The sequence below is a fragment of the Lutra lutra genome, chromosome 7, assembly GCF_902655055.1.
Source record: "Lutra lutra chromosome 7, mLutLut1.2, whole genome shotgun sequence".
NCBI classification, from domain to species: domain Eukaryota; kingdom Metazoa; phylum Chordata; class Mammalia; order Carnivora; family Mustelidae; genus Lutra; species Lutra lutra.
Window position 1 is genome coordinate 134,549,437 of NC_062284.1, and position 15,469 is coordinate 134,564,905.

The following is a 15,469-nucleotide window of genomic DNA, read 5'->3' on the forward strand; positions in this document are numbered from 1 at the left end:
TAAGTCTAGCTTTCTACCTGATACATGTCCAAATCCAGAGGGCTAAATGTGCCTGGAGAAAGAATCGCTCCTCTTTAAATTCATAAATATTAATAATCTCAAGAGGGTCCTTAATGCTACCTCACAGTCAAACTCTTTTCCTTAGACCAGGCAATCTCTTTACATTCCTAGATGACTATTCCCCAGATTCTAATCTCTTCTCAAACCTAACATTTCCACCTTCTCTCCTTTCCATATTACTAAGAAAATAGAAACAATTCGAAGGAGACTCCTACAAGCTCCTACTACCCCACCATGGTTATTTGCAACTCTGTGCATCTACTGTGCCTCTACTCCTCTTTCTATGAATAAATTGTACATATTTCTAGCTAGAACCACCCAACTAACATGCACGAGATTCAATCTCTGACCTATTCAATGACATCACTTCTTAACTTTTTCCTGTATCTCCTGCAGCATTTCCCCCTCTTTAGTGAGTCATTGCCATCATCACACAAGCATGTCAACTTCATATTACTTAAAAACCTACATGTCCTGACTCCATTTACCCCTCTAGATTCTACTGCATTTCTTCCTTTTAAGGAAAACTTCAAAAATTAATTAGACTCACTACCTCCCATTCTGGCTTGAACCCACTCCAGTAAGGCTTTTTACGGTCCCTTTCCCCAGATGCTTCGTGGAATGTGCATTTATCAAGGTCAGCAGTTGAATTCAATTGTTGCTAAGTTCAAGGTTGATTCTCGGTGCTTCTTTTACTTGATTATCAGCAGCTTTTTACACAGTGGATCACTCCATTCTTCCTTGAAACACTTTCTAGAGAGTCTGGCTTCCAAGAAACCATGTCCTCCTCATTTTCCTCTCTGTCACCAGCTGCTCCTTCTGTTTCTTTTGTGGATTTTTATACGCCAGAACAAGCCTGCCTTGGAGACTTAGCCCTTGCTTTCTGGAATGCTTTCTCTCTCAATATCCACATGTTTCAATCTTTCATCTCCCTTCCATCTTTACTCAAATATTACCTCTTCAGAGAATTTTTTTTTAAATTTTATTTTTAATAAACATATATTTTTATCCCCAGGGGTACAAGTCTGCGAATTGCCAGGTTTACACACTTCACAGCACTCACCATAACACATACCCTCCCCGATATCCATAACCCCACACCCCCCTCCCAACCCCCCTCCCCCCATCAACCCTCAGTTTGTTTTGTGAGATTAAGAGTCACTTATGGTTTGTCTCCCTCCCAATCCCATCTTGTTACATTTATTCTTCTCCTACCCCCTCAAACCCCCATGTTGCATCTCCTCTCCCTCATATCAGGGAGATCATATGATAGTTGTCTTTCTCCGATTGACTTATTTCGCTAAGCATGATACCCTCTAGTTCCATCCACGTCGTCGCAAATGGCAAGATTTCATTTCTTTTGATGGCTGCATAGTATTCCATTGTGTATATATACCACATCTTCTTTTTTTTTTTTTTTTAATTTTTTTTTTTTCAGCATAACAGTATTCATTATTTTTGCACCACACCCAGTGCTCCATGCAATCCGTGCCCTCTACAATACCCACCACCTGGTGCCCCCAACCTCCCACCCCCCACCCCTTCAAAATTCTCAGATCGTTTTTCAGAGTCCATAGTCTCTCATGGTTCACCTCCCCTTCCAATTTCCCTCAACTCCCTTCTCCTCTCCATCTCCCCTTGTCCTCCATGCTATTTGTTATGCTCCACAAATAAGTGAAACCATATGATAATTGACTCTCTCTGCTTGACTTATTTCACTCAGCATAATCTCTTCCAGTCCCGTCCATGTTGCTACAAAACTTGGGGATTCATCCTTTCTTTCTTTTTTTTTTTTTTTACAGCTTTATAAACATATATTTTTATCCCCAGGGGTACAGGTCTGCGAATCGCCAGGTTTACACACTTCACAACACTCACCATAGCACATACCCTCCCCGATATCCATAACCCCACCCCCTCTCCCAACCCCCTCCCCCCATCAACCCTCACTTTGTTTTGTGAGATTAAGAGTCACTTATGGTTTGTCTCCCTCCCAATCCCATCTTGTTTCATTTACTCTTCTCCTACCCCCTCGACCCCCCATGTTGCATCTCCTCTCCCTCATATCAGGGAGATCATATGATAGTTGTCTTTCTCCGATTGACTTATTTCGCTAAGCATGATACCCTCTAGTTCCATCCACGTCGTCGCAAATGGCAAGATTTCATTTCTTTTGATGGCTGCATAGTATTCCATTGTGTATACATACCACATCTTCTTTATCCATTCGTCTGTAGATGGACATCTAGGTTCTTTCCATACTTTGGCTATTGTAGACATTGCTGCTATAAACATTCGGGTGCATGTGCCCCTTCGTATCACTATGTTTGTATCTTTAGGGTAAATACCCAGCAGTGCAATTGCTGGGTCTTAGGGTAGTTCTATTTTCAACATTTTGAGGAACCTCCATGCTGTTTTCCAGAGTGGTTGCACCAGCTTGCATTCCCACCAACAGTGTAGGAGGGTTCCCCTTTCTCCGCATCCTCGCCAGCATCTGTCATTTCCTGACTTGTTAATTTTAGCCATTCTCTTCAGAGAATTTTTTTTGGCCTCCCGTTCCAAAGTTGCAACACTACTATCCCCCTTTCACACTTTATTTTTCTCTTTGGCTTTTATCTCTACCTCAAGTTCTAAAAATCTTTCTTATTTATTTTGTTGTGTCCTCTATTAGAATCTAAAATTTCATGAACAGAAATTTTGATTTTTTTCATTTATTTCCAAATCTCCACTGCCCAGCAATGTTTAGAAAATAGTAAGCACCCAATAAATATGTGTTGAATGAATGACCAAGTATACTGGGAAAAAAAACAGATGAAACTTCTAAAGATAAAAAAAATAATTGAAATGAAACACCTAAAATCTAGATTAAAGATTAAAACATTTTTCAGAGAACAACATATTATCAACAAAAGTAATACTCCATGGTTCATCTTAGGAGTCTAGCAGAAATTTGATACCCAAACCAGCAAGGAGGGTAATAAGAACAAACTAATCTTCCCAGGGAAATAGATTTGAAGATCCTAAACAACATTTTATCAAACAAAATCCAGAAATGTATGAAAAAATATATCATAGCCAATATTATAATTCCATTTAAATAAATTTCAAGATTAGAGCAAACTAACAATACAATCATCCTTCATTATCCAGATCTATTTGGTACCTACCTGAGTTCAAACAGTGACAGTCTGAATAATGAGTTAGGATACTTATAGGTACCTCAGTTGAATTTACTTATTTTTTTAAGGTCACATATAATATTGATTCTTTTTTTTTTGTCTGCTGTTCTATGAATTTTAACCTACATGTAAATTAATGTCACCATCACCACCACAATCAGGATACAGAATAGTTTCACTGTAACCTTAAATAATTCCTTCATGTAATCCCTTTATAGTCATATGCTCCCTCAGCTCTCAATCTTTGGCAACCACTGATCTGTCTCCATCACTAGAGTTTTGGGCTTGTTTAGAATGTCACAAAAATGGAATCATATAGAATAAAATCTTTTGAGACTGGCTTCTTTCACTCAGAAAAATAACTTTGAGGTTCATCTAAGTTGGTGTCTGTATCAATAGTTCACTCCTTTTTATTGATGAATATGGGTTTACCACAGTTTGTTTATTCATTCACACATTGAAGGGCATTTAGGTTGTGTCCAGGCTTTGGAGATTATAAATAATGTTGTTCTAAATACTCATGAGTTTTCGTCTACATGCACATTTTCATTTCTCTCAGATAAATACCAAGGAGTGGGATTTCTTGGTCATATGGTAAGCATTTGTCTAACATTTTCCAGAGTAGCTGCATTTTTACCTTTCGCCAGCAGTGTGTGAGAGTTCCAGTTGCTCCATAACCTCAGTAGCACTTGGTATTGTCAGTATTTTTTATTTTAATTATTCTATAATTTGAAAAGCAAATAACTATATTTTGATAATGAGGGAAGTACCTAAAATTTTATCTTAACTTATTTGGTTATTTGTTTAGGTATAAGGGACGCATGCCTAAGTGGTTAAAATCATGAAGAAAAGCAACAAACTGATAAGGATAAGAGTAGATAGTGGTACTTGTGGTGGAAAGGAGGCAGATGTCATCCATTAGGCTCACGAGGGGCTCTAAGATACTGATGAAACATTATTTAGGAGGCAGGGTGGTGGACATGGGTGGCCTGTTTTAGTATTATATCTGAAACTATATCCATGCATTTGATATACTTCATAATTAATTTAAAAAATGTCTGAGCATACAAAACACACAAAATCCTCAAAGTAATGCAGAAAAATATACTAAAACCATTTCTTTTCAGAGTTCAAGTACAGTAAGTTAGAAACCTAAAAGCATTTTGTAGAATTTGAATGTAGGACTTTCTTAAAGCTTGTTTAAAACTAAAATACTTTCTTTAATATATCTATGCTTGTGTACATGTCATAGGTCAAATTGCTGATGGGCTATCCAGTTCATTAATGAGCTTGTTTCTTTCCAGAAGCCTCAACCCATACACAAAAGGGCTGGGCATGGTAAAACAATTCTGAATCACTGGCAAAGAGTAGCTTCTGAAAACCATGACCAGAACTTGACTTTGTTTAAGAAGCACATTGAATGTATCATCTTTACTAGTCACAAATTCTTAGACACACCTCAGGGCACAATCAAGACTATACAACCCTTCAGCAGACTTTTCCTATTGCCACCAACATTTGTAAGGAGAATGTTTACCTGTGACAACACTGGGAATTTTGGAGAGAAAGCTCTTGACTGTTCTGATGGGCACACCACCTGTCTTGTCATCTTGCATCTTCGTAATGATGTCTTCGATCTGAAAGAGGATAAAGAAGTGTCATTTCCTCCCATAAAGTAATAGTTTATTAATAGCCAAAATGAACATATATGAACAATAGCAATAAAAAAAGGCCTCCACCTAGACAGACAATAAACACAGTAGCAGGATCTGTAATAAACCAAGCACTGGGGGTGGGAGAGAGGCCATGAGGTTATATATAACAGCATAAAGTGCAGTCTCTAGAAGAACAGACACCTAGATAAAGAAGGTAAGGAGGGAGAAATATTAGGATTCCTAATGAAATCCAACTTGTAATTTAATATGCAATGAAACTCCTCCTTTTCCTAGATTTGGTTTATATATAGGCTGAACAGTATGAAGCACCTGACCTTTGGGACCAGTGCAGGATCCAGGTAGAGTCACACAGGAGAAAAAGAAATACTATAAATTAAGACATGAAAAGTTCTAATCCAGAGAAATTAGAGGAGAGGTTTCAGTGGCTGATTGTGATGGTGTGAGGGTGATCACTTTACGCCAAGATTAAAGTGGAACAAGGAGAGAATCTTCCCCTTTTGGACTAAAGAAGACCACCACAGCCTTGGGGGCTGTGGCTTGAACCCAGTGAGATTTAACTAATAAAACAAGATATTAGGTATGTATGTTGAACACAGAACTGAGAGAGAAGATAGACTACTAAAGATGTAGGTGCATAAATTGGGAAACCAATTTGTAGTGAAGAATTTACAAGCCAGATGTAATTTTCTGTGCAGAAAGATTTAGAATAGGATACAGAACAATCTGTGACAAGGACACAGATCTTATTGTTTGGGGAGTTGGGGGGTAGAGGGCACCAGGAAAGGGGCAAAGATGATGCTTGATTTTACCACAGATCTCACTCCCCTAAGCAACAGAATATCTGAAACACAAGGGTGATCCTCTGAGCAGTGCCATAAAAGTTGCACATAATTGGGCGCCTGGGTGGCTCAGTGGGTTAAGCCGCTGCCTTCGGCTCAGGTCATGATCTCAGGGTCCTGGGATCGAGGCCCGCATCGGGCTCTCTGCTCAGCAGGGAGCCTGCTTCCCTCTCTCTCTCTCTCTGCCTGCCTCTCCGTCTACTTGTGATCTCTCTGTGTCAAATAAATAAAAATAAAATCTTTAAAAAAAAAAAAAAGTTGCACATAACTTTAAGTCCAGAAAGCTAAAACTCTTGCCTATCTAGTCTAACCTACTTGTATTGCAATTTGAGATTGAATTTCTCAAAGTTACATGGCAACTTGTTTGATAGATATGAATAAGTCATTAGAGACTAGGTTAGGATATAGAATAACTTAATAATAAGATATAATAGCTAAAATATATTAAGAATTTACTGTGTGCTAGGTGTTATTCTAAGTACATGCACATATTATCCTATTTAATCTTCATGATTACTTCACAAGCTAGATTCCACTGTTATCCTCATTTTTCAGATATCAAACCAGGGTGGATCGGGTCAAGTTATTCTAAAAAATAATCTTCAAAATCACAATGGCTGAGTATAACCAATTTATTTCTTTTCTCTTGCTTCAAGTCTGTCACGGGTCCCCAGGGGGACTCTGCTCATTGTGATTACTCTGGGACGCAGGCTGATGGAACAGCCACCATCTTGAATGCTGCTCATCATTGTTCTAGAGGGACAAGAGAGAATTCTGGAGAATCTTGCATTGATTATTAAATGTTATAGCCAAGAAGTTATATATAACACCTTTGTTCACAATTCTTTAACCAGAACTAGTTCTATGGCACCACCCAACCACAAAGGAGCCAGGGGGTCAAGTTTTCTGGGTCCCGGGAGGAAAGGGGAACCAACAATCTGTGAGCAGCCCCAATGACCACTACAGAAGTTAAACGACCTTCTTAAAGTCACACAGCTACCCAGCTGAGTTTAAACACAGTCACAGACCTCAGAGCTCAGGTTTCTAACCTGTGGGCTGGGCTGCCACTCAGTAAGATTCCCAGAAAACCAGCCAAGCAGAAAGACCACTTTCCTCTGGTTATTTCTAGGTTTTCCTGAGAAAGCACTGATAATGAGAAAGAATCTTAAGCTCCTGGCCCTTTAAGGAGTGGGTGGATATATCAGGCTGAGAATAAAGGTTATCCTCTAAAGACCTGCATTCTGTTAAAAGACAGGATAAGAAGACTTTTCATCCACATTCATGTTAATCGTCTCAGCTTGTGCCCCTACCTTACTGCCCCTAAACTTAACCCGATGATTTAGAGTAATCTGAGTATTCCTTACTGATAGTCAAGGAGAATTATTCCTAGAATAAAAATTATCATATTTTCAAAGTAATCTATGCTTTTGATCTGGTGGGCTATCTGAAACCACATATATCAGTTACATTGATGCTTTTTATAGAATGGACTCAAAATCATTGGGAATTGGAGGGAAGCCAATATTTCAATTCACTTAGACTCCTGACTTGCCATTAGATGATAATAATTTTGAATCTCTGATGATATGGGCTGGATTTAAGGACTGGCTGTGCAGAGGAATGTTCCACAATTCTTTTCTTCCATGCTCTGTGTAGTCATTTCATCACACCACCGAATCTTAAAAGGGAGTATTTATTAAAGAAGACCTATCTTCTCATGTGGGCTCACAGTGTGCCAAGAGGTATATTATTTATCAGAGGTTACAGTCAGATCAAAAGGACAACCTCCTTAAGTGACCAGAAAGGCAATTACCTTGTAGCAATAGTTTACAACACCAGAGGTGTTGAAGAATGTTCATTGGTCCCCAATTTTTGACTCCTCCACAATATTAATATTTACCCAATTCCATGCCCTAGCCTCAGAGTGGGCAGAAAGTCTGCCCCTGGACTTAAGGGCTTGGCCACGTGACTTGCCTGGCTAATGGGAAGACACTGAACATGGTATGAGCAGAGGCTTTCAGTGTACCTGCATGGTCATGCTCACCTTCTTCTCTGGGCTTCCTGTCTCAGACAGTTTTTCCAAGGTGTGGGGGGTGGTGGTTGGTGAGAGACATCTGGAGCAGAAGGGACCCTACCTGCAGCTAGATAGGTCAAGCCTCAGTTGACCTGCACACTCAGGAGCTTATTGTTATATACCCCTGAGTTTGGGTGGTTTGCTAGGCAGAAAAATTGTGGCTCTAGTTTGCTGATGCAATGGGGCTTTAAAATAAAGGCACCTATCAAAATTTGCTGAAGCCACACAAACCTTAGCAGTAAGAATCAATGAGTCCTAGAGGTGGGGCATGCTAACATCCAATGCTATTTAAGGATGCAGAAATTCCAATTATACCATCCACCAATTACTTAAAAATTCTCAGGGCCTCTACTCTTCTGTAGCCCATTTTGTTGCTGTGTTAGGAAAATTTGTGATAGCTGAGTTTGATTCTGGAACATGGTCTTGTGCAACATCAGTTAATAATACTACCTCTGAATTATTATTATTATTATTATTAATTATTGGTCCTGGTTTCTGATGAAATGCCAAGAGTACAGACCTACCTACCAAAAAATCCAAAGTGGGCTCCCAGGGGATTACATAAATTACAACGGCAAACATTTCAGAACATGTACATCTGATCAACGCTGCCCTTGGTATTGTTTTAAATAAATGATCTAATTTATTTCTCAGTCTTAAAAGTTACTTAGTAAAGATGTTGAAATTAGGCTGAGAAAGGTTAGATTTCTCCATGAACAAAATGGCTAATAAGTGGCAAAGCCCAAACTCTTGTACTCTAAGCCCCAAGCTCTAACAAATCCAAGATTCACCTTATTTTCAACCAGTGTCTGCTGACATGCTCTTCAGATACAAGGCACTTAATACCGTTTGCACTGAAGGGGAAGTTCAGCTCAGTCATAAGAGGGTGGAGAAGGAAACAGAGAAATCAATCCAGATAATCAGATTATCAACCATCTCAGGATTTATTTTGGTCCAACAACGGCTGATGCCTAGCTGCTCTGTGTTTTTCTCTTTTCCTGGAGACTTGGTGAGATTTATCTTCTACTGTTAGATCACAGCTCCTGGGACCAGGGAGATGGGAAGGTATCTACTTATATTTTCTTGGCTATTCAGTCCCATCTAACTTTTGACACCTTTTGTTTCTGGAGAAGAACAACAGCAATTCCCTGACACCCTTTAATACGGAGCTGTGTGTCATGAGGGAGAATGTTGGACCTAAGTTTCCCTGGGCCAGTCAATATCAGGCGGCCCTGGTTTAGCAGCAAGTGATGCAGAAAACCTCCTTGGCCAGCTCAGCAGGTTCTGCCAGGATGAGTCCCAAGAACCAGGACAACCTCCTAAAAAGGAGCTCAAAACTCAGCACTGACAGGCAGATAGAACTTTCTTCCAAACAGCAGGACAGATGGAAATCATTGCACCCCAGGGTAGATTTCCTTGGAACTGAGGAATGTCACGAGACAGTAGACGGAATTCTCTGATGGAACTGTGGAGTATAAGAGAGGGGTGAGGAGCAGCGACCACCTCTCCACAAAGTGAGGCCATAGCAGGGGCACAGGAAGAATGCTGGTCAGAGGCCCAGGAGAAATGCTAGCCTCAGCTTCACTGATTTTCTGTGTCAACCCTGGAGAAGTAAACTCTCTGGACTTTACTGCCTCATCTCTACAGTGAAGAGCCTGGTGGCTAAAATCAGATCTCTAGTTCTAAGACATGAGAGGCTTCTCTGGCTTGACAAATGCAAAGCTGTCTGTGAGGAAAGGAAAGGACAGACAGGCAGTCGGGCCTCTGGGTCCCCATTCTCCACGCTGCTCACCTTCCAGGTGGCTCTGTGCAGAACCCTTCCTGGGCTGAGGCGCAAGGTGGTGTGCTGAGCAGGACTGGGGAGTTTTGATGCTTTCAGAAATCATTTTGGACAAATGGCATTAGAAGCCAGACAGAGACATGATCCAAAGAGGCCCTGACACTGCTCCTTATTGATCGGTCCGTGCTCGCTCATCTCTGCTGATACAGATGGCCCTCCTAACAGAAATGACTAAGGGCCAATATTAGTTTTGTGTGTGTAAATTAATTATCTGGTGAACTGATTTATTTAGCTTGTCCAATTTTTCCTCAGTGGAAGATTAAAAAAACTAAGAATAGCGAAACTATATTGCCATTATTAAACCATAAGAGACTCTTAATCTCATAAAACAAACTGAGGGTTGCCGGGGGGAGGGGGGTAGGGAGAAGGTGGTTGGGTTATGGACACTGGGGAGGGTATGTGCTATGATGAGTGTGCTGTGAAGTGTGTAAGCCTGATGATTCACAGACCTGTACCCCTGGGGCTAATAATACATTATATGTTAATAAAAAAATAAAAAATAAATTAAAAAAATAAAGATGCAGGAAACACTTAAAAATATATATAAATATTATATATGTGTGTGTGTGTGTGTGTGTGTGTGTGTGTGTGTATCTCCACTATACCATTAGCAAAAAAAGTATGCCTTAGGCATGAAGGTCTTTTTTATTGAAGCATTTCATTTTGACTTTGCAATCAATTGCCTATTTCTCGGCACTAATGCCTGTCACTCCAGCTCCTGCATTTCATTAAAGACCCCCTCTGTTTTGGTGTCTGCGAATGAGTGAAAAGGACTCCTTGGACACGTCTTTTCAGCCCAGAGGCAGGACTCAGAGTTGGCAGATGATAATCATATTTCTTAACCCAGAATGTGTATGCTTCACTGAGCATGCTCTGTCCCATATGTGCTCCATGAGATGGGGCTATTTTTCATTTCTATTTTTAAAAACATAGCACACGACTACTCTCAACTTAGAAATGTACTCAGCTTCCCTTACTGGGTGAGTGGATATTTACTGAGCACCTACAAAGTGGCAGGCAGAGTTTCAGTTTCTCCTGTTACAGAAGTGAGTAAGACAGTCTGTTCCCTTTCATCATGGACTAATACATTTCAGAAGGATTCAGGGCTTGAGGCTCAAAGTTCTCAAAGTTAAGGATGTGGCAGCAGAGCCAAGTATGGGCTCCAAAGACGCTTGACAGTGAAACACAAAGTAGTAAGAAAGAGTACTCTCAGAGGTCATCACAAGGGGAACCCCCTCCTTTTTTCACCATCCTGTTCAAAAGGTGATGATTTCAAAGGCAGGAGGGGAATTCCGAGAGTCCTTGTGGTGGCCATGACAGTTATTGAAATACTTGTTAATTTTCCCTTAAACATGCTTTTGAATCATTGTTTCAGTCTGAAATGCTTTTGATAGAAAGAAAAAAGAAAAAGAAAAGAACGAAAAGAAAAGAAATTCAACCTCTAAACATGGTGGATAATTTTTCCTACGTAACAAGCAGTGTGTACATAGGTGACTGAGAGCATTACTGCAGCTACACGAGTCTACGGTGGCCTTCCCCTCATGCTTCCCAGACAGCTGCCCTAGCTCTAGGCATCACGTCCATTTAACAATAAGAGGAAAGACAGGAAGAAGGGCAGAGGGTTGGTGCAGCCATACTGTTCCTTTTATCCAGAAAGCATATACCCTCCCAGAAGATGTCAACAGATCTGTGCTCTAGTCTCATTGGCCAGAGCAGGGTCACATGGCAAAAGGAGCTGAGCAAAGGTTATTCAGGTTATCCAGCCTTCACACCACATGGAAGCACGGGAAGGGGGGAATGGAAATGGGGTTTATTTGGTTAATCAAATAACATTGTCTGGCGAAGATCCTGTGTGAAAGAACATTCAGAAAGGATGGCTGGGCAGGCCTGATTCCTCTCTACGCTGTTCTCCACAGGCAACCTGTGTGATACCCTTGAAGGAAAAAATTCATCATTAAACTCCCCTGCTGAAAAATCTGTCCGTGGTTCTCAGTGCTTATTCTGTTATAAGCTCTAATACGACCCTCTATCTTTTCTCTATATCAATTACCACTTTAACTTGTGCTTGCATTTCCCATTAGACTGTTTTTCTCATCATTTAATTCTAATAGTAGGTGACCAGTAAATATTTATTGATGAGTAATTGAATGAATGAGTGCTACATTCTTTTTCTTTTTTTTTTTCTTTTTTTTTTTCTTAAGATTTTATTTATTTATTTGACAGAGAGAGATCACAAGTAGACAGAGGCAGGCAGAGAGAGAGAGAGAGAGGGAAGCAGGCTCCCTGCTGAGCAGAGAGCCTGATGCGGGACTTGATCCCAGGACCCTGAGATCATGACCTGAGCCGAAGGCAGCGGCTTAACCCACTGAGCCACCCAGGCGCCCCGTGCTACATTCTTTTTCAATTGAAGGATAATCCACACACAATATTACACTAGTTTCAGGTGTACAACATAGTGTTTCAATATTTATATACATTACAAAATGGTCACTATGGCAAGCCTAGTCACCATCTGTCACCTGACCAAGCTGTTATAATATTATTGGTTATATTCCCTGTGCTGTACACTATATCCTCTTGTTTTATTTATTTTATAACTGGAAGATTGTACCTCTTAATTCCCTTCACCTATTTTGCCCACACTCCACCCTCCTCCCCTCTGGTAACCACCAGTTTGTTCTCTATATCAATTGAGCTTGTTTCTATTTGTCTTGTTCATTCATTTGCTTTGTTTTCCACATATAAGCGAAGTCATGTGTCTTTCTCTATCTTATCTCACTTAGCATGATAGCCTCAAGGTTCATCCATGTTGTCGCAGATGGCAAGACTTTTGGTTTTTATGGGTGAGTAATATTCCACTCTGATGTATATATAGATATATCTCATCTTTATCCATTCCTCTATTGATGGACATTGAAACTGCTTCCATGTCATGAGTGCTTTTTTGAGAGAGGTGGGAGAGGGGCAGGAAGAGAGGGAGAGAGAGAGAGAATCTTAAGCAGGCTTCATGCCCAGTGCAGAGCCCAGCATGGGGCTTGATTTCAGGACCCTGAGATTATGACTTGAGCTGAAATCAAGAGTTGGACGTTTAATGACTGAGCGACCCAGGCGCCCCCATGAGGGTTATATTCTTAAAGGATTTTATCTTGGATTCCAGCATTAAATGGGATGCTTAATATATTAGGGTCTTTGGGATGGTAATATCTGCACTTTAAAGTGAACTTGGTATTTGCATTTTTAAAGATCATTCTGCTTTGGAAATGGATTATATAAACAGAAATCTCAAGATTCCATGAACCTCAGCAGCAACGCTCAAAGGATTGCTCCAGAGGCACCCAAGGATCAGTTGAGTTTAGCAGCTCCCCAGTGTACTCTGCCTGACATTACGCAGGGGCAACGTCAGGGTAGAAGGATAAAGGATTGTTACTTGTTTTGTCTCCTGGAGGCTTATTTTTATGGTTTTAATATTACTATATGTAACGCTACATAAATTACTTTTATGGAAAACATTTTCCCCCATTAATTGAAGAGAAAAACAGACAAGAATGACGCTCTAGGTCAATGAAAAATGGCTTGTTGATGATATTGTAAAGCAAATGACTTTCTCCTCCACTTGGCTGGAACAGCAAAGCTTTAGAAGGCAGAGTGTCTCCTATATAAGAATCTATTTTTTCCTTAGAAATATGAGTGGAGCAGGTCCTTTGGGTGAGCCACTGAATAAGGAATCTCTGACTGCAGAAGGCCAGCTACAATGCAAATGAGGAAAATGGACACTGATCCATAAAACATTCTAGCAATGTGGGAGGATCTAAAATCTCTATTATAATCTTCTCAAATTGCCCTAATCCGCATGCCATCTGCTTCTTATTCTCCTCCCTTTATAGAGAAACACACTGATACTTAGGGCAAGCAAATTGTCCAAGGCCAAATGAAGCTGTTGAATAATGGGAATACTGGTAGGAAACCTAGGCAGTCTTGCCCCAGAGCTGGCTCTCTGGACCCCTATACCAGCCGCCAGGACTGTCCCAAGCAGACCTCGGTTCACCTAAGTCTTTAGCAGAATGGAAGAAAAGGCAGAAGATGGGGTCACACCCTATGCTTAAAAGTTTAGTACACAGTGTGGAAGGCAGAAGAAATGGTCCCCTTAAAAGTTGTCCACATCCTACTTGCTGGCACCTGTAAAGTAGGTTACCTTTACCTTATGGCAAAAGAGACTTTGCAGGTGTGAATCAGGTTAAGGTCCTTGAGGTGGGTGCATGATTACCCTGGGTTATGCAAGGTGGGCTCAGTCTAATCACATGTGTCCTTGAAAGATGGACTCTTCCCAGCTATAGTCACTTAGAGAGAGATGTGACCATAGAAAAAATGTCAGAGAGATGAGACCCTGTTGGCTTTAAAGATAAAGGGAGGGACTACAAGGTAAGGAAAATGACCTCTAGAAGCTGGAAAAAGCAAGGAAACAGATTGTCCCTAGAGCCTTCAAAAGATATGCCGTCTGGCCCAAATCTTGATTTCAGCCCAGGGACAACTGTTTCAGACTCGTGACAACCAGAACTGTGCAATAGTAAATTTATGTTGTGTTAAACCATTAAACTTAAGACAATTTGTTACAGTAGTAATAGAAAATTAATACATACAGTGACCCCTAGTCATGAATAAATGTTTGGAATATCAGTATTCTACATTAGAATGTTGTCCTCCTGGAGAGAAAGTAGGTGGATTTCCCCACATTCCACTGCCCTCTGTTCCTTCTGAACAGCTTAACAGCCAAACCAAGGAATTGTAGTAGTCTGCTTGGGGGAAGATGTCAGGGTTGAGGACAGTGAAAACATCTGTCTATAACCTGAAGTAATTGCTTCCGTGACATTTTAAATGCTTCAGTTTCTGGTCTACCTGGGACCAATTAGATGGGTGGCTCAGAGGTTACTTCCAAGGACTTCTTAAGTGGGTCACAGTAGCCCATTAATTAATGCCAACGCCACATTCTATATGTGGAAAAACAAATATCCTTTTTTATTTCCATCTCACATTTTATCTTGCCACATTCTTCAACCTGGCCCATGAAGGGAGAGCTGGCCCACAGGGAACACCACATGACAACACAGCCCAAATAATTAGGTAAGCAGGATAAAATGCTCCAAATTTGAATATCATCTTTTCAAACTAAGTTTCTATAGAAAGATTCTAGTTTTAACATGTATGTCACCTTCCCCTTACTGCTGGAGAGGGCCTATCGATAGCTTTGTTTCCAAAGACAAACGGGTCCACCCAGTGTCCTGGAATATGACTACCATTGTTTTCCTCCCGGAGAGGAGCAAGGAATGTAAAACCCGTCCCTCTGACCCGTCCCTCTGACCCGTCCCTCTGACCCGTCCCTCTGACCCGTCCCTCTGAAATCACCCATTCTTTCTGGCTCACTTGCTTTCTGACTCTACCTTGCCACCTTGCCCTACTCCGAACTCAACAGCTGAAATGGCAGCTGGAGCGAATTTTAGGGCTTGAAATAATTTATGTAAATTATCCCCTCCTCAAAAACCTGCTGTGATTCCCTCTTGCTGCACAATAAACGCCTGGTTTCCTACCAGGGAAATGAGGGTCCTCTATGATTCGGTGTCGAATGACCTTTCCAGCACCAGCTCCCAGAATGCTTTGCGTCTCTGGACACACCCATCTGCCAACAACTCCCAGCACTCTCTCCTGGCTCACGCTGTGCTTCATCTACCCACGGTCAACCCACCTGGGATTTAGTCATGCTTCCAGGCCCTGCTCTAGGAAATGGCCCTTGATATCGCAGTCCATGC

At 40.9% G+C, this 15,469-nt stretch overlaps 1 protein-coding gene across 12 annotated transcripts in view; it reads right to left on the reverse strand.

The window, feature by feature from the left end:
• The window catches only part of RGS6 (regulator of G protein signaling 6), a 558,551-nt gene that overhangs the window by 160,993 nt on the left and 382,089 nt on the right, over positions 1–15,469 (reverse strand). For all 12 annotated transcript variants that reach the window (XM_047737326.1, XM_047737328.1, XM_047737337.1 and 9 more), the window contains exon 3: positions 4,777–4,876. In XM_047737326.1, coding sequence (XP_047593282.1) covers positions 4,777–4,876 — 100 coding nt within the window. The remainder of the gene's footprint in view (positions 1–4,776; positions 4,877–15,469) is intronic.